The sequence below is a fragment of the Falco biarmicus genome, chromosome 5 (assembly GCF_023638135.1).
Source record: "Falco biarmicus isolate bFalBia1 chromosome 5, bFalBia1.pri, whole genome shotgun sequence".
Taxonomy (NCBI): Eukaryota; Metazoa; Chordata; class Aves; order Falconiformes; family Falconidae; genus Falco; species Falco biarmicus.
Genome location: NC_079292.1, coordinates 60,938,081 through 60,961,283, shown reverse-complemented (window position 1 = coordinate 60,961,283; position 23,203 = coordinate 60,938,081). Strand labels below are relative to the sequence as shown.

The 23,203-nt window shown below is 41.1% G+C and overlaps 1 protein-coding gene across 7 annotated transcripts; it reads left to right on the top strand.

Moving 5' to 3' along the window:
• The first annotated feature begins 5,587 nt into the window (after positions 1-5,587).
• TCP11L2 (t-complex 11 like 2) lies at positions 5,588-22,196 on the top strand. 7 transcript variants are annotated; one of them, XM_056339126.1, is made up of 11 exons: positions 5,588-5,938; positions 8,689-8,817; positions 10,804-10,973; positions 12,209-12,344; positions 13,297-13,417; positions 14,142-14,362; positions 15,299-15,435; positions 16,420-16,607; positions 17,933-18,114; positions 18,875-19,047; positions 19,583-22,196. In XM_056339126.1, the coding sequence occupies exons 3-11, from the start codon at positions 10,838-10,840 to the stop codon at positions 19,825-19,827; spliced, it is 1,539 nt and encodes a 512-aa protein (XP_056195101.1). In that variant the 5' UTR covers positions 5,588-5,938; positions 8,689-8,817; positions 10,804-10,837; the 3' UTR covers positions 19,828-22,196. The 7 variants fall into 7 exon arrangements, with proteins under 7 accessions (XP_056195101.1, XP_056195100.1, XP_056195103.1 ...); XM_056339125.1 differs by having other exon boundaries at positions 5,588-6,040; XM_056339129.1 differs by having other exon boundaries at positions 5,589-6,040; positions 12,212-12,344.
• Positions 22,197-23,203: the final 1,007 nt, after the last annotated feature.

The window sequence follows — 23,203 nt, the reverse complement described above, 5'->3', positions numbered from 1 at the left end:
TGCAAGAAAGGACTGGGGCATATTTTTTTTTAACCTTAATAGGTACATTGCAGGCAACAGCAATACAGACTTCTTCATATACTAGCTGATGGAGTACATTGCACTTGCATTTGCTTGACCTTCTTCAGTTCTTGAGCCCTCCCATGCCTTTAGTTCTTAAGTTGCCCAAGCTGATGTCTTGTTCACCGCTTCATGTGAAACTGAAAACAAGACTTATTCTCCTGCCCAGAAACTGTTTCATGAGTTGCCTGAAGATTCAAAAGCAAGATACATACTAGAAGTTGCTGTTTCAGTTAGTAGAAGAGAGCTTGCAAGGAGCTGGAGTCTGCATGTTGCAGGTGGCTTCCGTGAGGCACTTGAACCCAGAATTCTGGAGGTAGGTCAAGTGTTGTAACAGTGTCCAATGTAACAGAGTTTGTATTGAATAATCCTATAATAAAAACATGCTAATAATCTTCTTCACTGCGTGGTCCCCACACTTACCCACGTTTCAGACAAATGGAACAGAACAGAACTGAATAGTTCCAGTTGGGAGAGACCTGCAATGATCATCTAGTCCAACTGCCAGACCAATGAGGCCACTCAGCTTCTACCACTACCTTCCTCCTATCCGAAAGATGTGCTGAGTAGCTAGGGTATCAGGATGGACTCTCAAGTACTTCTGAAAACTGTCTTTCATTTCATTACAAGATGATCAATGAACAAAGTAAGCCGATCCCTTATTGTCCCTTTCTTTCATAATTACTAATACCAGAAAGGCTTACGTGGTAGACTTCTATTACTGCCTCTGTCTCACGTTCTCTCAGAGGGTTCATGACGAGGATCATGCAAAGCAATCATGGATTTAGACCTGGGCTGAAAGCAAACAACTGCTAGATAACCAGTAGTAATGGTGGCAGTTTCAAAAGGATTTGCTATTTGTTTTTTTAAGAATAATGCAATGAAAAGTTCTTGGCAGTTAGCTTCTCCCTTAGACTCTTTTTCTGTATGTTTATGTATATCTTTATACCTAAAGCTAATTTAAAAGCCTGTATCAAGTTTGTATCTGTTAATATTTGCTCATATTAAAGATCTGTGTGGGATGAATGACAATTCTGTTCAAGACACAGAGTCATGAATGAAAATAATGCTTTAAAGCTCTACCAGGGCTTCTGGGCAAGGATCTTACACATGTAGCTTCAGTGTCTCTAAGACACAAAAAAGTTAGTAGCAGCAAGTTCTTTCCAGTTCTGCACCTAGGCTGCTGAACTGCTGGTGCAAATTTATTTCCTTCTTATGCTTTTATGTTATACTGAAATGCATCACTTGCCAAAAGTAATTCCATGAGTGGAAGTTCATTACATTAACATGCAACCTATAACTCCTTGCAAGATAAAAGCTTGAGGTGCTAATGCATCTTTTTCTCCATTTTATTACAGCAAGAAATCAAATCAAGTTTTGTCCTGGAAAACATTTTGTTTTCTTGGTCTTTCCTTTGATTCCCAGCACTTTTCCAGCACCTTTTTTTTTTTTTTTTTTTTTTTAGTAAATTTTAGGTTGAATAGTCTTCAGAGATGGCACATCTTAAACCTAGGCAGGATCGCAGCCCCTAATGTCAACCGGCAAATCCAGTTCCGTTCAATACTTCTGCCAAGATTTAGGGTGAACCAAACTGTTTGGTCTACAGATGGTGTTCTAGTCAGTAACTACTAGCATGGTCGATAGAAGGAGAATTTATAGCTGATTGTCTCTGACATTTTGTCAGCGCAGTCCTATAAAATGCACAGATCAGAGGTCAAAAATCACTAGCTGAAGAGGATGCTGGCATGACTGCAGGTTATGGATACCACAACAGAAGTTGTTTAGCAGATTGTCCTGAACCTAACAAGTAGTGAAGGTCTTGGATAGGGTCAGGAGGTTGTCTTAAATACATCCCAGAAATGGCTAGAGGTGATGGATGGATGGGGGGGCGGGGGGGGGGCGGCGGGGGGGCCTTGCCCTGAAATGTAAGAGGGACCTCAGAATACTCTGTCCTCCTCAATACCGTGCGAGTACAAATCTTCAGCAGCAAACAAACCACCTTGTGAGGGCTAGAATAGCAGAGTTTCCACAGTAAGCATCTAGCCACAGCCTTAGCTGTCTCATACTTTATGGTTAAGTGTCTCATATTTCTGTTTAGGAAGGGCTTAGAAAGGCCAGGATTTGTAGCAGTAACCTAAGACCTAGGATTTTAGCTCTGAAGCTGTTTATGCAGTTTACCATAAAAACTGAGCCATATGGACGTTACCAGAGACAATAATCAAAAGGATCATCAATGTTAAACATCAAGGGATGTAAAGTTTCAGGTAGTAAGGCAGCATAGGTAACTGTCATACCGTTTCTCTTCCAGCTTGGCTGTGACAAGGAAAATGTTAGTGATGGACTAGCCAAGTCTTTTTCTCACCAAGGAACCAATACAAACTATTTATGACCAAGAGCACCACTCTGCAAACAGCTTCTCATTGTGTTTGACACAGTGGGTCAAACTTTATTTCCTACCCACAGAAAGACAGACCATTAGTGCTGAGGGGAGTGTGCATTAAGAATTTGCTGAGGTGATCAAGTAGCTAGGCACTGCAGACTGGTGCAGCTGGGGAGTTCAGTGATTTATCGTTTTCTCTCAGAAGTTTCAACAGTCTGTTTTGCCTCTGTGAATTTGAAGCCAAATAGTTTGGTGGGGAGAAGTAGCAATCCTGTTTGCCTCTCATAAGACTTATTTCTCCTTGGAATTCAGGAAACTCCACAGAAGAGCAACCTGAGAAATCATCCTTACACCTGCCTTGTAGACTTTTTTTTCTTGCCATTGAGCCTATTATCAAATCTGGGCCTGATGGTCTCAGTCAACCCAGAGTCTTAACATCCATCTGTTAGTGCTACAGCCAGTCTGCCTGGCTCAGTTATTAGGATTAGGGCAAAATATCTTGTGACTTCAAGTTATGTTCTCAACTTAGTTGTCATGGGCCTTGGTGTAAACAGTAACTTGCCTTACCCTTTCCCTCTCCTCCCACTCTAATCATCGGTTAGCCACATACTGGGACATTTCTGATCTGCGGGGCTAAATGCAGCTGCATGTCTTACTCAGTAGCTGCATTGCTGTTTGCTGGGTAAAGCACTGCATTAATCTTATGCTTTATTGTCTCCGCCAGTTTTACTGGTAACAGTAAAGACAGGGTATGAACTAACTTGCTGCAAAGGCTGAGCAGAAACTAGTCCTTCCTTTCAATTAACAGTGCTTCTGTAGTGAAAGGCCAAGAATTAAGGCCAACTTGAGACAATAGTCAAAATTCCAAATTTGTACCCTTTTGCTGTTTAACCCCAGCCAGCAACTAATCATTGCACAGCCACTCACTCACTCCCCCCAGTAGGATGGGGGGAGAGAATTAGAAGAGTAAAAGTGAGAAAACTTATGAGTTGAGATAAGAACAGTTTTTATCAAAGGCCAAAAAGGCCTTGGCTCTGGGTGAGCACTACTCAGCAGTAACAAAAACATCCCCCTATTATCCACACTGTTTTCAGCACAAATCCAAAATATAGCCCCATACTAGCTACTATGAAGAAAAATAACTCTATCCCAGCCAAAACCAGCATATACTTGCATGTCTTATATAAAAGACACAAGGACACTGATCTTCTTAATTGAGCAAAACAAATTTAAAGGCTGTACAATTATTTTCCTGGCTGACATTGTGGAAGACACAGACAAAAAGTAACAAGTGACATTTCTCTGTGGATAAAGTCTCCACGGTAGGTAATCTACTTCAAGATCCATATAATGGCCTACAGCTTCAATCAGGAAGGAGTTGAAACCAAAAAGGAGGTTAAGTGCTGAGTACTGCAGTAAGTCTAACTTACTCTTGGCCTTTGGACTGAAATCTTGAAGCATGTCTTTGGTGCCCCAGCTATATATACAGATGCACATCTCAGATATATATATAGATAGAACAAGCTAAGTACTTAAGAATGGGACCCAAAATAGCTGGTGTGCTGTAGGAGAAGGGCACTGCTACACCTGAAAAATAGAAGTTGTTTTTAAAGCCATCCCTTTCTAGAATTCCATCTCTTATTTTGTGGTGTAGGGTGATATCCCTGAGAAACTTTTTCCTTTAAAGTTGATCTTTCATATAAATGTTTAGAAGCTATTTTAATTGGTAACGCTGGGGCATCCCTTTACCTCCCTGTGCAAGCTACACCACTGAGCATCACAGGTTTCCGCAGTTGCTGGTCCACGCAGACAGCACACAAAATGGACCCTGAGTCACTGACTCTGGTGTGTGCTGCAAGTAGTCTTTGTGCAGTTCTAGATTATATAGCTGATTAATTAATAAAAGGAATCATCAGCCATCATAGCAAAGACCAGAACTCAGGTTTCCCCCATCTTTCAGATGTCATTTAAGCCAAAATGGATATAAAAAAAATAATAAATAATGTCCTTGTAAGTGAAAACAGTCCTGTACCAGGCAGTCCCTCTGTACGCCATCACAGTCTTCTCCAAAGCTTTTATTGAGCTTCTCTCAATTGTCATTGCCATGCGACATGCACAAACTGGGGCGAAGTAGTGCAAACACAGTTATTTAAAACATCGTCTTCTTTATGGAAGCTATCGGATTAGGCTGTTTGACTTAATCCCATTTAATGTCTCTGAAGGCTGGGCTGAGTGGCAGGGCTGACAGATGCTCCGTGTTGCTGGGAGCAAGCGCTCCCACTCAAGAAGGGCACTTGGCACTTGCGTAGCCAAAGTCCCTTCCCTGCTTCAAGCCCTTGCTTTTATAGCAGTTAATATGACCTACAGTGAGCTTTGGTCTGCGCAAACGCATCATCTCATCTATCCCATACAGTCCATCACGTGTGCTAAAGATTATTCGCAGGAAGGGGAGCTCTGTGTCTTCATGACAAGCAAGGCTTGATTTAGTTAGCTCCTGCCTCAGAGATGACTGCCAAGGTTTTGCCCTCCATGCTTCCTGGTAGGTGAGGCAATAGTGGCACGTAACTCCTGTGACAGAGTGAGGTGATGACCCTGACAGGTACTGCTGGCCCAGCGGCACGTGAAGCTGCCCAGTAGCCAAGGTCAATACAGCAATAAGCGAAGTATTTGTAATGATAAGTGTTGTACTGCTTCACGCTGCATTCCTCAGTGGGCGCTCAGCAGGCCTCCTGACACCACAGCCGTGGGCAAGGCAGGTGACTAAGTCCAGCACAGTCCTGAGTGGCACCCCTGAGGCTAAGATGGCGCGGGGGTGGGCAAGATGGCGGGGTGGAGGGGGCGCCTCACCCCCCGCATCGAGGTACTAAGGAAACCGGGGCAGAAAAGCTCGTGGGGACATACTTAAAGCCTCGCTGGCAGCGCAGTGATCAGAGACGGGAAAATACACCCTGAGGAGTGCCACTGCCACCGCCGCTGCCGCAGCCCCTGGCGAAAACGCGCTCCCTCCGCGCCCTGCGAGGCCGGCGCGCCGCCCCTTCCCCCGACGCGGCTCCGGGGCGGGGCTAACGCAGAGACCCCCCCCGGGAAGGGGCGGGGTCAGTCCGCATCGACGCGACTCTTCCGTAAACACCACCCAGCCCATCCCCCGGCCTCCCCCCCGCCTCGGCAGGGCCCATTCAGCGCGGGGGAGTCCGCGGAAGCGTCTTTTTTGTCCCCTTATATTTCTCCCCGCTTAGTGCTCGGGACCGGGCAGAACGAGGAGACACGGGATGTGTCTGCGGGAATAGGCGCAGGCTGATCCAAGTCCCTCGGGCTCGCTCGCCGTAAACAGGCAGGAAAAGGTTACCTGCCCCCCACCCCCGTCAGTAGCAGAGGTGGACGCGCCCAAGGAAGACACTAATAGTCCGGACTGGGTACATAAATCCGGGGGGCTGTTTAAAGCCCCGGTGAGCGCTGTGGAGGAGGGTGAGGTGTTGCTGCTGCAGCCGTTCGGCCGTGGTGAGTGACCTGAGTGAGCAGTGGTTGAGCTGCGCCGTCCGACGACGGTACTGTACGGCACACGGCTCGGTGTTCGGGCACGTACAGGCCATGAGCTGCGGGGTGAGTCCGGGTCCGAGCCGGCGCGGGGGCCGCTGCCCTCCCGTGCGGTGCGGGTGGCTGGGAGGTGGCGGGCTGGCGCTCCGCTGCCCCGGTGGAGCTCCTGCCGCAGCAGGTGGGTTTCGCAGCCCCGGCTCTGAGTCTGTAGGGCACCCCTTGCCCCGTGTCTCTGGGGCTGTCTCCGTCCCTTAGTGACTGGTGTCCGCCGGGACGGTCTCTCACGACGGACGCAGCCGCGAGCTTCCCCCCCGCAGCCCCGCTCCAGCAGAGCAAGGGCATCGCGGTTCCTTCCCCGGGGCGTGCGAGGCCGGGACCCGCGGCGGCGGGCAGCCGGGCTCGCCTTCCCCCGGGCTGGCAGAGAGAGGGTTCCCCCTTCCCTTCTCCCTTCCTCCCCCCCGGGCCTGTCCTTGGAAACGCTGTTTGTTTTGGTCGGCGAGTGCCAAACTCCTGCCTCTGGCAACTGTTAAAAACATGGGGCCGGGGGAGGAGACGGACAGCGAAACAGATGGAGGAAGAGGAGGAGCCGCTGGCGGCGGTGCCGCTCCCCCGCGCCCCGCCGACAGGAGCTGGCGGGGGAACGGGGCGTCGGGGACGTCCCCGGCGACCCTTCAGGGGGTTGTGGCCCCTCGTCACAGCCCGGGTGGGGGGAGCGTTGCCAGAATGTCCGAGGTGTAAGTAACTCCCGTGGCACCCACCTTGCGGGATGCGTGCTCACCTCGCTCTTACCTAGGCATTTTTAAGCCTTCATCAAGACAAGCCTATGTGTAAAGGGAAGAGCTGCGGAGCTAGAAAGCCAAAGGAGTGAAATGTCGGCTGTAAGCTGTGAAAGATGAGGCGTGAGGGGATTCCGTAACTCTTAACAAAGGTTCTTTTCTGCTCCTGTGCTGTGAGTGCTGACAAAGGTGGAGTCAGTGAAAGGGAAACTCGAGCCCAAATGAGATTCAGTTGGTGCCAGCTTGAAGATAGTAAGGATGTAAACCCAGCAGAGTAAACAAAGTTAAGACATTTATAGTGGTAAAACTAGACAGAGCACTTTAAAAGTGTGCATGGATAGAGATACTTACTTGAACAATGCAGAGCTGTGGAGAAACTTTCCTTGAAGATGCTATCTGAAGAAAAAAACCCTTCTGAACTTTTCCCCTTAGGTGCTTCATAAAATAACTTCTAAAACAAGCCTTCAGGAATAAAAAGCATGCTTGTGCTCCTTCAAACTAATCTGATCTTGCAATCTTGATCAGTTCCAAGTGAATGATCAGGCTGGGTGATGTGGTTGACAGTAGAAGTGGAGGATGCCTTTAGGTATCTACAGTATTATATTCATTGCATCTTTACTAAAAAGAAAAATCCCAAACTGTCTTAATTAGCAGCAGAAACCATGATAATTTATTTCTTCCTTGGTAAATTAACTGGAATCTTGGGTTTTGTACATTTTACAAGATATTTTTAGCTTGGTCTTCCATTTAGTGTTTATTCTTAAAAACTGCAAAATAGTGCTGATTGAAAGAAAGCTAACAGGGCAATGAAGCCCACTGTGAAGGTATCCATCCTAATGTAAAAGTAAACATCAGGCGTTTTAATGCAGGAAGAGTAAAGCAAACTGTAACCACAGGGTGACCCTGATAGGTAGGCTATTAAGCTGTGTATTAAAACAACAGCCTAATATGTAATACTTAATGAAGATGATGGTATTGTGTATTCAAGGTGGTGAGTTACAAAGGTGTTGGAAGGCTAAAGGGCTTTCTGAAATTTTTACTTGGGCATTGTATTAATCTAAACTTAAAATTACATGTGAACTTGGCCCTTCATTTGTGAGAAGCTCTATGCTGCCTACAAAAGTATATCTCATACACTGGAATAGCTGCTTTTCCTTATATATATAAAATGACTAAATAAGTCAGTTGCCTATTGTTGTAACTAATTAAAAGTGCCCTTTTTGGTTGTACTTCCTTTTGATATGCTCAATTAAGTTTTTTAGCTGTTGGGCAGCAAATTTGAAAACTGTAGATGACATATTCCAGATTCTGCTTATGTATTCATGTATGTTTACTTTTGTGCTTGCTGCCTTGTTTTAACTTTAAAAGTTAGAATTTAGCAGTAATGTTATGAATCTGCAGAATATGCCCATTCTTCCTTACCATTACATTTGAGGAATCCTGGTAGGAAATGTATTACTTTAAGGCAAAGATTGCAATGTTTTTTCAGTGTGTCATCTCCTGTTACATTGTTGAAACTTCTTACTTAAATTAAGCCTTCTGAAGCACTCTACTGACAGCTGTGCTATCTGTGTGTGTAAGAACAGGTATGGTCTCAGAACATCAAAATATGTCATGGGCCTCTTTGAAATGCGAGTATTTGTTGCCAAAAGATGCTTTGCTGGGAATAGTATGTAGAGACTTAATATATTTAGAATTTTAATTTCTACTTTAATGATTTGATTTTCTTGGGAATCAAGATTGGGATAGAAAATGGGATAGAAAATGGCAATGCTGACTTGCCTCCGTGCCTGATTTGGTACTTCTGTTAGGAGCACCTTGCAAATCTGAATATTTATTACAATTATCATAGTAACGGTTAAGAGGAAGTTCTTGAAATTATGTATAAATTTTGGGGGGTTTTAATGGTCATTCAACTTCAGTGTTCTTAACATCTAGATTGAAGCAGTAGACGCATCTTGAAGCGCTTATACTAGCAGTGACTTACAAGACTTTTTGGGCCAGTACACTGCTAACAACATTAATAAAATCTTTCGATGGACCACATGCAGCATTAACCTTTTGGAGGTTAGTAGTTGGGATTTTTTTAATAAAAATAAAGGACATCTTTCTATGTGATTAAAGCCTGGAAGTAGTGTTCTGATGCTGATCCGGAAACAATAGTGGGAGGGTAATAAAGCTGTGCAGTCTCTGTGGGATTACTGTATTTGAGTGCTTCCACATCAAGAACCTGGAGTGTGTTTGACAATTAGGTTACTTGTCACAACTAGTTTCTAGTTAGTGGTAGCTTTAAGATCTGTCATGCAGATGTTAATTGAAGAAATAGTTTGACTCTTCTGTAACATTAACTAGTGACTTATTTCTAGTTGTAACTTAAATACAACTTCCACACCAAAAATCTCAGCCTTTTTTGTTTTCTAGGTTCTCTTGCAATTCTCAGTCTTGTTTAGTCAATACTGCTTTAAATGTATGCTTCTTTTCAATTGCTTCATAGAAATTACAAAAAATGCTTTTCTAGTAAGAGTTATGATGTTAAAGATCACAACTAATGCTGTAAGCCTTGAACTCATGACCTCTATATCCTGATCAAAAGTCTTACTGGTTTCTCCAGTAAGGTAATAAACTGTCAGCTGTGTTCTTGCTGATGTGCCTAATTCTTTTCACAAAAAACAGCATAAAACATAAATAAGGTGCTCAAATGCATCCTCTTTCCTCTTAGGAGAGGAGGAAGAGTAAACATACACTTAAAAAAATGTTAATCACCTCAGTTAACAGGGGAGTACTCATCAGTGTAATACTTCATCAGGTTATAAAGGCCTGTTTAGGATGAGCTGGTAGCCAAAAAATGAAATGCTCTAAGCTGTAACTAGGTGCCAGCATAAAGAAATATTCATTCTTACTCCCTTTTGTGTCTCTTGACCCAACAATATGTTGATTCACCTAAGTACACGCAAAGATCACCCTTTTGCTGCCAAAAGTGACTTTTCCAAAGTTCAACAGTTGCAAAATGCTGTTTTTCTTGCCTGCTGAAGTTGATGCAATTTAATCATAAATGAAGTTGCATTACTTACACTTGCTAACAAAAAGCATTGTTGGCTATGTCCCTTCATAAAGTCTACTACAGAATGCTTCATGGCCATAATTGAAGATGGACAGCTACTTTTGGTATCTGGGCCAAATTCCTTTGGTAGCAATTACGGCTGACTTCCAGTTTCTCATTTTAATATGGTTATGAACATATTTTTCACTTCCTGTCATACAACTATTAATCATCTCTATCACAGTATGCAGCTGTTCATATTCTCTGCAGTTGCAGATTATCTTCCTGGGAGGCAGTTTCTTTATGTGGACAGAAGCACTATGGAGCATGACACTTCTCAGTATTGCTGTGTATGCTGAATGTAATGTTAGTGGCTCAGAGTTACTGTTTGACTTGGAAACCCCATCTACCCTCATCTGTATGAAGAGTAATTTTGAGGTTTATGCCATTGTTGATCTGATTCTGAGCAAAGACCCACCTAAAGCAGCAGGCTAGAATTTCAGCTGTGCCCTGTCAGAAATGTAGTATTCTGAATTATTTGCCTGTTCTCCCACAGCAACTTTTATGTTTGCTTCACAGTTGTTACACTCCGTGCAGTCAGTTTGTGGAAGGAAGCTAATTGCTAAACATCACTTGGTGAAGTTGAGAGGGGGTGGGGATGGATGGGTATGGTATCATCGTAAGACGCCTTTACGGACATGGAGAGCTTCCAAAACTGACAAGCCACTTTACGGGTTACTGTGGGTAGTCTTTCTTTAAATATAACCAATTTACAGACTCTCTCTAACATAACCATTAAGGTATGAAACAGAAGAAGGTACAAAACCTTCTTGCAGAACAGGTGTAGTTTGTTAATAACTGTGTGATTCTGCATGTCAGGCCAGATTCTTTCTGTAACACCCTTTTAAGAAGGCAGCTACTTGTTCTTAATTAATAATATAATGATCAGTATCTGACTTTGAGACACAAACAAGTAAGTGTTGGTTTTATTGGGAAGTTATTTGTCTTTCCAGGTCTTGTTTACTGTAGCAGCTACAGTGAATCAGAATGCCGCTCAATGATGACCAGAACAGTGATTCAGATTCTTCACGCCTCTCTGAAAGCACAGCTTCTTCTAGCGACTCTGAATATTCAAGACAAAGCTTTAACAGTGATTCTTCAAGCAAACCCAGTTCCCCAGCGTGTAAGCCTATTTCAACCTTACATGCATTGTGCATAGACAGATAAGGCTAACTTATCTCATTTCTCTTTGCTGTCATGGGTAGAACCTGGGATTCTGAATCTCTGTTTAAGAGTATTAAGAGAAAAGCATGGCTTTCTCTCTGCTGTGAAGCAGTGCATCTCCTTGTGTGTGGAACACCACCAGCAGCTGTATCCGTGGGGGTCTCCCTGTGCAGTCCTTCAGAAAGTGTAAGAAAAGTGTGCCACCATGGACATCCTAATCTTGAGCTAATCTTGATGTTGGTAGCAGTTTCCCACTCAACCAGACACTGCTTTGTGCAAAAAGTGGATTTTTTTCTGTTTGCTCCATATGCTTAAAAACCTGTAACTTACAGATTTATAATATCACATTGTTACATTAAATTAATCTCAATTTCACATTTTTCTTTCGTAAATATTAGCATCAAACAGAAAAACACACACACTTGCACAAGGACAGTATTTTGAGTAATGATAAATAAAACGTTGGTTAAGATGTGCTTCATGTTCATGTCTGTAAGCATTCTCAGACCACCTGTACTTCTTAGCATCTAAGTGGAGTCTTACATTAAAGCAAACTTGTTAGTGGAACTGCTGTTGGCAGCTGGCTCTTTGTCTTTGTTACCAGTCTTCAAAGGCTTAATTCAAAATACTAAATTGAATGACAGGGTTTAGAAACTTTGGGAATTTACTCTTGCTTTTCAATGTTGTTGTTAATTGTAAAAAGGGAATGTAACTTACGATGTATCTGCTATGGAACATAAGTGGGGGGTTCTCAAGTCAGTAGCTTCAGAACCTTCTCTACAGGTAATAAAATGCCAATATAGGCATCATGTGTTCACAGTTATAATGGACATCTGGTATCTGTTACTGCCCATGCTTTTGGTCTGGTGGATGTTACAGAACAGTAAATAGGCAATCTGTTGAATGCAAGATCCTGTTTTAAAGAAAAAAAGATATCATAGTTAAGATGTAGAAATATGAAATTGCTTTTCAAAATGTTATGGGGCTTGGGTGGTATTACCCACACACACCCCTGATAAGCTGGGAGTTTCCTGAGTTAGTGTTTTTAGAAGATATAAAGACCTGGTAATCCTACGTTGTTTCTACTAGAGTACTAGACTCTACTTAGCAAGCAGAGCAGTAAAACTTCTAAATATTTTCAATGGCACTTATCAACTATAGTTATTTGGCTTGAATTGATCTTATTTGTTCCAGCAGCAAGCCCTCCTAAGATTATTACATTTGATGAACTGATGGCAGCTGCAAGAAATTTGACAGACTTGACTCTAGCTCATGAAATTGCTGTAAATGCAAACTTTTGCATAAAACATGATGACTTACCACAGAACAGGTAAGAGCCTGAATTTTGCAAAAAGCAGCACTGGGGTTGGGAAGGGGGGAGAACAAACGGAGCAGCAAATAAAAAAAAAAAAAAAGCAAACAAAAAACCTCAAAACATGTTGGGAAGGCTACAGATTTTTATCCTGCACCTCCAGGTGTTGCTGTCAAAGCTATCTTGCTTGGAACAAGTGTTGCAATCCAGCTGAGCTGATATACTGTCTTGGAGCATATTGCTCTGTCTTAAATGTCACGTGGAAGATAAAAGGCTACTGCAATATGAATGCTCATAGTGAAGATGAGCATCAGTCTGTTCTGTGTAGTTCCAAGCCCTGTGGAAAACATGAATGGTGGCCTTCTATATTGTTGTATGTAGTAGCCCATTGGTACCACAGTGATAAGAAGATAGAGGTCATCATGAACATAGCTGTAATATTAGCCCCAGAAGTGATGTGAAAATACCTGGACATCCAGAGGAAGTAAGAAGTAACCTCCCTAATGTATGTAGCTAAAATGGTCTTGCTTACAGACTTAAATTAAAAATTTAAATGCTTAAAAATTACCTTGGTCTTTACTTTGAGAAAACTTACATCAAAAACCGAGGTTTTTTAATTGCCCAAGTCCCTTAACTGGTAATGTCTTATATGACAAAGCACAAAGCTTTCTCAAAAACTCTTCTAACTTGGTATGTTAAGTACTATGGATACAATTTCAATAAGGAAAGGTAATATCTCTTTACCTACATCGGAACTGCCAGCACCACTTTATAAAATACAGGGCCTTTAGGAAAGGCTTGTCAGTCTAGGCCATGTTTTGGGAGCTGATAATCCACAGCCCAAGAAAGATATGGTTGCAGGGCACAACAACTGGTGAGGTGTTGTGTGATCAGGTAAATGTAAAATACTTTTACCAAGGATGAAAGCCAGTTGGGAGTCTTTTCTGTATCTAATTGATTTATGCCACAGCTTTGCAGGCACAGTAAAACAAATTGTACATGAGGCGTTTTGGGATCATTTGGAATCGGAACTGAATGAAGATCCTCCAGAATATGAACACGCTATCAAACTCTTTGAGGAAATTAAGGAGGTAATGTTCCTCCTCTTCTGCACCTCAGTATTGTTTTGTCATCTTAGGTCTGAGAGTCCCTTACTTCACTGAAGGGCCTGCGAACTCAGCCAAGCCAACACTTTCAAGTTCTTTCTTTTAAGTTGAAGCCATGATTATTCAGAACTGCGAACAGGTGTTTATTTATAGTATATTTATATTAACTGTTAATATGGCCACACACACAGTGGCATATCTACTCAGGTTTCATTGTATGGCTGTTTGTTGCCAGTCAGCTCATTTCTCAAAGCTTCACATCTACTAGCCTCTTCCCAGCCACACACTGTGAGTTTAGGGCATAAACAGGAATACAAATGTGACTGCATCTGCCCGCATAGACTTTGTGCAATGATCATAAGGGAGCATACAAACCTTCAATCCTGGTACAATACTAAGTCTTTCAAAATTTTAAGTTAGTAAATGTGTGTTTTACAGGGCAGCTTCCCAGTTTTTGAAAGTCTCACTGTTGACACGCTTTCTGTTTTACTGGCTTTGAGCATTTTTGGAGAAGTCTGCGATCCTTTTAACAGTCCTTTTTTTCCCTGCTACCTTAGATAATGTTCCGTCTTAATGTGTCTTGTTATAGTCGGTCAGCTAAGTACACTTGACGTTAATATTAAAATCTTACTTCATGTTGACTAAGTTGTTTGGTTTTTATTGATAAGCTCTTCATTTTCTTTTCTTTTTTTTTCTCCCCCTACTTTAGATTCTTCTTTCCTTCCTGACTCCTGGAACAAACAGGATTCAAAATCAAATTTGTGAAGTTCTAGATACAGATCTTATAAGACAGCAGGCAGAACACAATGCTGTTGATATTCATGGGCTAGCTAACTACATCATCAACACTATGGGAAAGTTATGTGCTCCAATAAGAGACAATGATATAAAACAGTTAAAAGCAACAGACAATATCGTAGAATTACTGAGGTTGGTATTTGGGTGTGGGTTTTGGGGTTTTTTTTAAGAGTAAAAACCTCTTCTCTGAAAGACTACTGGATAGTGGAAGAGGGTGTTGAAGTCTTAAATTGTGTCAGTTCACATAACACCTGTTCCCAAACCACTGGAAAACTTATTTTTATACAGAAATATTGAAGGGGAAGAGCTATGACATACTGATCAGAATACTATGTGTATCTCTACTTTATAATGAAATGGGTAGAATGCATAAATCAAACACTACCAACTCTGAATATCAAAGCCACTGAACAACAAAAAATGCACTCTTGCAATAATGTGTGTTTCAGAAACTGTTTTTTTTTTTCAGTCTTGTCCGTCCTTACAAAATCTAAGCAGCACATTTGTACTGTTTCTTCTTGAACTGTTTATTGTGTGCTTCCTCTAGGAGGCCAAACTGGGTTTAAAATCTCTTTACTAAAGATCTTTTTACCTGAACTTGAGTAAAACACTTGCATAAAAGGGCAGTTTACTGCTCCTTAGTACACTGAAATATTAAGAGTAAATGGTGGTGGTAGTTCTGATATTTCATTGCAACTTGGATCATATACAGGGACCAAAGCAGCTGGCTCAGAAGGATTGTTTCTCTTGGTGAAATTACAGTGACTATAAGGTTAAAATCTGTTCATTTAGGCTGAGATGTACCAATTGGTATAGTTCTTGAAAACCCTTCTCTTTCTGTTACAGGGTTGTAGCACTTAGCTATATTTGTCAAGCTCTCTGTACTTAATACAATGCTCCTTCAAGTATCCTGAAAGATGGGTAACATGTCTGTTACACTGAAATACCAATGAAGGAGTTTACTTCTCCCAGAATTGAAATTAAAGTACTAATGTTTGTGTACCTCATATGTGTTGGTTAAAATCAATAGACTATTGTAATGGTCAAATCTTAAATTCTTCCTTTCAGACAAATATTCCGTGTTTTGGACCTGATGAAAGTGGATATGGCAAATTACACAATTCAAAACCTTAGGCCATACCTTCAGCGTAATTTGGTGGACTATGAACGAACAAAATTCCAGGAAATTCTTGAAGAAACACCAAGTAGGTATCATGCTATATTTTAAACTTTTTTTTTTAAAAAAAGAACTATTTAAAGACATGCTATAACACCTATCAATTGTAGTTCATTTAGAGGAAAACTTCAATTTCTTGTCTGGATCTAACTAATGCAAATATTCTTTGACAAGCAAGCTACCAATGGGCAATTGCTTAACTTGCTATAAAGTATGTTTATCTGTAATCTGGGGTGCTTTCAGACACATTTGTATTTGCTAAATAGGTCAGTATCTGAAAGAAAAAACCTACAGTGGTTCTTTCTGTCTGGAGGCAGAAGCCCTACACGCTGAAAGATGAGACTTTATATCTTTTTGTATGCCTTAAGTAAATATGTAAAACCAGTTCACGTGCCTGGAAGCTGGAAGGGACAGGATCATTATTTTAATAAACAAAAGGCAGGCTCTGAAAAAAACTTAGATGATGCAAAGTCAGCTTGATCCACTGTTACAGGTTTTGTGTAATATGGCTAAACATTGTTCAGGAAAATTATTTTCCGGGAAGAAAAAGTAAGCTTACTAACATCTGGGGCAGGGGCTTCTAAAATAGGAACCCTGAGCCATTGATATGGCCTGCAGCGTCTACATAGGTAGTCTGAGGAAGAACTCCTTAAAAGCATTTCATTTGCTGTTAATACAGTTTATCTCCCTTCACCTCTACCTTGCAGCCTCCCTGAAGAAGGGGAAAAAATGCTTTGGGATCTCGGACTTTGAGGCTTTTTTTTAACCCCAAAATCTTGGCTGAAGCTTAACAATTTGGGTTTGTACAAGCTAGCTGGAATATTAAGGTGACCAATGGAAAATATTGGTGGGAAAAAACGAGGGAGAGAATTTACGTGTGACTATCCAGCTGTCCACTATGTTTAAATCTTCAGAAGTTCAATATTCCTGTTTGTGTAAAACTTTTTTCCTCCAGGTAGTGTTTATTTTGATGAAAGCATGCAGTAAATCTGTTTTGATTTGCAATGCTTAGGTGCCCTGGACCTCACCACAGAATGGATAAAGGAATCTATGGAAGATGAATTGTCATCCGTTTCTGATGAATCTTCATCATCCCCTGGTGCTGACGGTAGTTCTAAACCAATTATTAGTCCTATACTGGTGCTAAACAATGGCTACTTGAAACTGTTACAATGGGATTATCGCAAAACAATTCCAGAGGTAAGAAAAGTATTTTAGTGTCTTCAGATTTCTAGCTGTATGAAACCATCAGTGTAGTATAATAATCCTGACAATATGTGAAGTATTCTCTTGCACTTAACTATCTGAGTAATAAGTTTAGAGCATATGCTAGTTCCTGAAATAGGAGATGGGCATGCCAACAACTAGAAAACAAAGCAAAGGTTGTTTTCCCTCTTTCCAATCATAGTCTGCTCCATCCTAAGAGCAGACTTGGCCATGATCAAAGGTGGGCCTTGTCCTGACAGCACCTGGGCTTTCTGTACTTCTGAGAGAACTGACTATAGCATCCTGTTTTCCTAACAGCAGCAGGAATTGGTGGGATTACTCTTGCTTTAGAAACAGGATCAGTAAAAGCTTAAAGCCTTCTAAAATAGATATTCACCCTTTCTCAGTGCTCAGGTTTTTTTTCTCCTCCAGCTCCTGATTACTGACCTCTGCAACCTTCCGTAAAGCCAATTTGAAATTGGCCATCAGTGAGGGCTAAAATTGGTATCTGCAGTGAATTCCCTAGCTGTACTTAGGGTGGCCTGGCAGAGAATTTGCTGAATACATGGGGATACTCATAATGCTCTTAGTGGATGGAAGGGGAACCACCTTATTGCCTTCCTTCTAACAGTTTTGAGTAAGAGCTACATACAGGTATCCTCTGATGGATCTAGTTTGTTATACTATGAAATTACTGCCAAACAGTTGAATGTTAATGCCCCTGTGCTTCTCAGTGATTTAGTTAGGATGAACTCTTTCTAACCTAAAATATGTCACTCCAGCCTATATCTTGCTGTGGGAATTACATTCTTGGTACAATCAAATGGCTTTTTGCCTGTAGCAGGCTATGTGTCACTCGCAGAACCTGCTCTGGTGGTTGAACTGGTGGTTGTCATGCACAGTTGTTCATCAGTTACAGATTATGCCATTTTTCAAAGGACAGCTAAATCCAGAAGACTTATTCTGTTTGTAACCTTGATCACCACAATGTCCTCTGGATCCCCTGAGCATTCTGCGTCATGGGTTGAACTGCTCGGTGTAGATTTCTGTCAGCAGTGATGAGGAATAAGATGCAATTCTCAGTTTCTTCTGCACTGGAGGCATTACCTTTCTTCCTGGCACAGGCTTACTTCTGGTACTCGTACATAATGCCACTTTGTGCAATACTACATATTCAGGGAACCTCAGCTGCTGTCTCCTGCAACTTTGCGTATTTGTCATTAAAAACATTAATGCTTCATGGCTAGATCCTATATCCATCCTTTTCACTGCCTTTCTCCCTCCGTATTCCTAAATTAGTATTATTGTTTCAATTCTAGACTCTAATAACAGATGAAGTTCGTCTTCAGGAGTTGAGAGAAAAGTTCAATCAATTAAAAATTGTAGCTTGTATTTGTCTCATAACAAACAACATGGTGGGTGCAGCAATTGTAGATGTGCCTGATTTTGCTGACCAACTGAAAAGGATCTCTGTTCCTCTTCTTGAAGGCATGAACAAGAAGTAAGGCCTTGTTTTTATCACTCTTTGTATTTTTTACCAATAGGAAATAGCAGGTGGATCTGAAAACTTTTGGAAACAATTAAAATGTCATAGCCAATGCTTGTTAATGATAGGAAGATACAAAACTTTAACAATTTATATCTATATTCCCTTTACAATAGAAGTCCACTGTATGTTAGGCATATGGTGTCAAAAGCTATATTTTAATGAAATCTTAATCTTGATGTTAGTCTACAGAATTTGCAGCCTAGTACTAAAGTTCATTCATATGCTCCTAATACTGGAGAGACTGTGGCAATGCATTCACTAAATTGTCTTGTCAATTGCTTCAAACTTGTAGTTTAGCTACAGCTTAAGCTGTTTGGCTGCCTATTTCTGCTGCCACATGGACTACAAGAAAGTCTGATGTGATCTGAAAGGCTGTCTCAAAATAATTTTCCACTCTGCTTTTCCTTGTGAAATGCTATGCATGTGGCCCAGAAAAGCACCTAAACATAAGGGCAAAATTAAATGGTGTCACTGCTGCACACTTGAAATAATTGTTATTCAAACAGGGAAAAAATTAATGTAGTATTATTATCCAATGGAGATTTGCCCTGTAGATGTACATAAAGCTGCAAAATCAAAAGATAACTTTTCTAAATTCTCATATTGCAGAGAGCAGGTTGGAAGTAAAAGGGAAAGGAGACAAGGCAGGTCACCTTACAACCTATGCTACAGAAACTGCAAAAGTTAACGCTTTGCTCTTTCTTTCTTCCAGAACTTTTGATTTGAAGGAGGCTCTGAATGCTATTGGTGTCCAGATTTGCAGCAAAGTGAACAGGTCTCTAGCTGAAAGAGGTCTTCCTACTCTTAATGAAGAAATGCAGAGTAATTTAATGGGTCAGATTGCTCATATCGTTGAGGAGAATAATCCTGTCAGTTCCTTGATTGGTGAGTAAGATAATAAATAACTGTCCTATTGTATGTGTCTGTAAATAAACTTATTTCCAGCAAGCTTAATCAGCTGAAACCACTTCCTCGCTGCAGTAAAATAGTGGGTCAACTAAGAGTAAGGGAATGTTGTTTACCTGTAGATGGTGTTCTCGGTATGTTGCAGAGCATGGTTAGTCACTGCTAGAAATAATATAAAGTGTCTGTACAAACAGGCCTAGACATGTTAGTCTTTTGGAGAAAAATTTAGAAGAATGAGTAATATTCAGTCTCCCTTCTGTCAGTTCTGGGTTTAAACCTAGTGGGTTTCTCCTTGGAGTCTACTTTGTATTAGGTAATTGTTGCAGCAGATTTATGCTGTGTCCACCCTGTGGGAGCCAACTTTAAGAAGCTTTCAGTATTGTTTCCCACCACAACATGGGCTTGGGAAAGAGTTGGATTTTTTTGCTGTGCTGGCGTACAGGGTGCTTACAAAGTGAGTGTGGCATCATCTTGGTTTACATTTGTTCTGTGCATACTTCATATTCAATTTCAGACAAACGAATCCAGTTCTTCATGAGAAGCTTGCTTGCGCTTCCAAGTTTTCAGAAGAATATGCCTACTATGCCAGGAGGCCTTTCTGTGATTCAGACAGAGATGGAGTATGTTGGATCTCAGTATGCAAGCATTGTAAACTTCAATAAACAAGTGTATGGACCATTCTATGCAAACATACTAAGAAAACTACTTTTTCCTGAGGCACCAATGGGGAAAGCAGAAACAGAAACACCTACCAATTAAAAAAAAAAAAGAGACCTATTTCTGTAACCCTTTTTTGCCTTCCAAGACAGTGATCTGACTTCCCCACTAACAACAGCCCACTCAATTGACTATTAGTGAGAGAGGTATTGTAAAATGTATGCAGATAGCTTTTGAAATTCACTGGATGAATTAATTTCATGGACATAGATATTTTAATAGACTACATTTGTTTAACAGATTGTGTCACTTGTAAATAGCCAGTGAGTTCTTAGTTTTCATGGCAAGCATCTATAGTGGGAAAGTGCTGGCAAAGTGTGTACTGTTTTGCCACCATTAAAACATGTTATTTTTCAACTTAAATATATTTACATATAGCAATGCAATTATGATATGACAAAACAATTGTAGATAAAATGTACTGTGCTTACATTGTATTTTTGTAGAGCAACATCTTATAAAACAATTATGTTTCTGAAAAGACTTTAAAGCAAAAAAACATAGCATAACTGCTTTTGTAACCAAAACCAGGTTTATACTAGGCCAAGTTGCGGTACTCCTGCAACTACTGGAACCAGAACTTAGCCTCTGTTACATTAAGGAATGCCAGTATTAAAAGCTGGTTGGAGTGAAGCATTCACCACTTAAAGTAGGAATCATTCAGAACTTCTCAGCTGTAATTGAGATTAATGATAAACACCTAAGAAACATGATGTCGGCAGGGGAGTGGAGTACATTTATGTATATAATGTTTATAAGCATTTTGTTTATCCAGTGGAGGTGATACTGATCTTAATTCTAATCTCTAATATGTGTATGTACTGATCTTTAATCTTGATGGGTATTAAGTATTTTTAAGTTTGGTCTTTCTGACCTTTATTCCTAAAAGCACTTGAGAGTGACCTTAAAGAGTACCACAGAGCAATTTCCCTTTTTATATTCTGTTAGATGAGTATGTTTCAAAACATACTTTTTGGGTTTGAAAGCGAAAACCCAAACGATTAGTCATTCTTGAAAATGTCTTAGATTCATTTTCACTGAGTCTGTGAAAAATACTGCAGTATTCCTTTGGAATAGGCCCCAATACTTAGTTCCCATTTAAAGCATCAAGAGTCTTGCATACAGAAAATGAACAGGCTTGAAACTGAGAAATGTGGAAGTAAACTTCTGTAAGTTTACACAGGCTTTATTTTGCCTATTTCAGATTACTGGGAATAAATACTGCTGGAATACCTATTATAGACATGTTCTTGTCTATGAAATTGAATTGTAATTTACTTGAATGTGACCTTTTTTAATATATTTACCATATAGTCCTTTTAAAATGTCATATATATATAAAAGCTACATGTGGTACAAGTTATATAGCTTGGCTTTAATATTTTATACTACAATTTTTTATGAAGAGACAAAATATTGCCCATAGAAGCTTAATGTGTCACACAAATTGTGTATGTACCTTACTGTGTCTATCATAAAGGTCTAAAAAACTGGGCATTATTAGCACTGTGGTTTTGTAGTCCATTCTTAACAGAGTTGTGAACTCTTATTTAGTAAGGGAAATGACTTCCAGTCAGCTGTTCCTCAGTGTCCAAGGACTTTGGTCACATGTACATGATAAAAAATTCCTTCAAAATGCCTTTTTAGAAAAGAAATATCTCTAGTGCACTTCTGCTCTATCCCTTGTAAAAACTTTGCACAAAATAAAGTTGTATATAAATTCTAAAGGGACCTGTTTCCTGAAGCCTGAAAAACCTGAGAGAAAGGAACTCTTAGAATATAGTAACTGTGCCATTAGGTAAAACAGGCTTGCTCAGATGAATATGACATTTTGATATACAGTTTGAAATCATCAAGACAAGAAATGCATTTCAAAAGCAATTATGGGGAATTAAATCTTAGTGATTTGCTACATCTTTAGAAATACCTGAATTATTTTGAGCTTCAGCCAAAAGGGTTTTATGAACATTTGAAAGTGATTTATAATGTGATTATGAACTTTTTATCATAATACTTTATATGCATTCTATTGTAAAAATAAATATGAAACTGTAGATCTTTAATATACTGGGGAAACTGTCATACTAGTTTTTACCAGTAAATACTCAAAAAATGATAATTCATTGGGGTTTTTTGGTGATTAAAGTGACTTGCAAAGGGCATTTTATAGCATGGCCTATGTTTCAAGTGATTGTTTAATGTATCTTAATTTTTATTTAACGTTTCAAACATGGACATTGCATCTGTTTAATGTTACGTGTTGCATGCTGTTTATGCTACTGTGGCTGAAATGCACTTGCCTCTACTCTGAAGTTGTCCTTGTGAAATAAGATGCCATTCTGTAGCAGCTTTCTTTGTTGAAATACAAATATTTGAGGTTTTATATGCATTAAATTTTGTTTGTGATACCACTGGTAGTGAAAAGTCATTTATGTAAACTTTTAGACGGAATGGATTGTTCACTTCTGAAGATAGATGACCACCCTAATAATATGGTGTGACTTTCTCTAACTTCTAGGTTGCAGCTGGAGTGTAGAGTAGGGGCTTCAGCTGCACAAATTGCATTCAAAACAGTCACTTGCTGAAATCTGATTCCTTGGAAGATGGTTGTATTGGGTTTGCAGGGCAAGGATTTGGTAGTGGCAGGGCTTCAGGGGTGGCTTCTGTTTGAAGCTGCCAGAAGCTTTCCCCATGTCTGATGGAGCCAGTGCCAGCCAGCTCAGAGATGGGCCTGTCACTGGCCAAGGCTGAGCCAATCTGCAATGGTGGTAGCGCCTCTGGGATAGTGTGTTTAAGAAGGGGGCGGGGGGGGGAAACCCCACTGTGCCATAGAAACTGCAGCCAGAGAGAGGAGTGAGAATGTGAGAGCAACAATTCTGCAGACACCAGGGTCAGTGCAGAAGGGCAGGAGCTTCCCCTGCAGCCTGTGGCGAAGCCCACGGTGAGGCAGGCTGTGCCCCTGCAGCCCATGGAGGTCCACGGTGGAGCAGATACCCACCTGCAGCCCATGGAGGGCCCCATGCCAGAGCAGGTGGATGCCTGAAGGAGGTCATGACCCCATGGGAAGCCCATGCTCGAGCAGGAGGACCTGTGTCCCTGCAGCAAGAGGATCTCAGACTGGAGCAGGTTTGCTGGTAGGACTTGTGACCCCATGGGGTACCATGCTGGACCGGTTCCTGAAGAACTGCAGCTCATATTGGAGCAATTTGTGGAGGACTGTGTCCGGTGGGAAGGACCCTATGCTAGAGCAGGGGAATAGTGTGAGTCCTCTAACTGAGGGGGAAGAAGCAGCAAAGTGGGATGAACTGACTGCAACCACCACTCCACAGTCGTCCTGTGCCACTGATGGGGAGGAGGGAGAGAAAACTGGGAGTGAAGCTAAGCCTGGGGAAAAGGGAGGGGTGGGGGGAAGGTGGTT

Coding starts and splice junctions, on each gene's coding strand:
- TCP11L2 (XM_056339128.1), top strand. CDS start 10,838: ATGCCGCTCAATGATGACCAGAACAGTGATTCAGATTCTTCACGCCTC. Junction 10,974..12,208: donor CAAACCCAGTTCCCCAGCGT/GTAAGCCTATTT, acceptor TATTTGTTCCAG/CAGCAAGCCCTCCTAAGATT. Junction 16,608..17,932: donor ATCGCAAAACAATTCCAGAG/GTAAGAAAAGTA, acceptor TTTCAATTCTAG/ACTCTAATAACAGATGAAGT.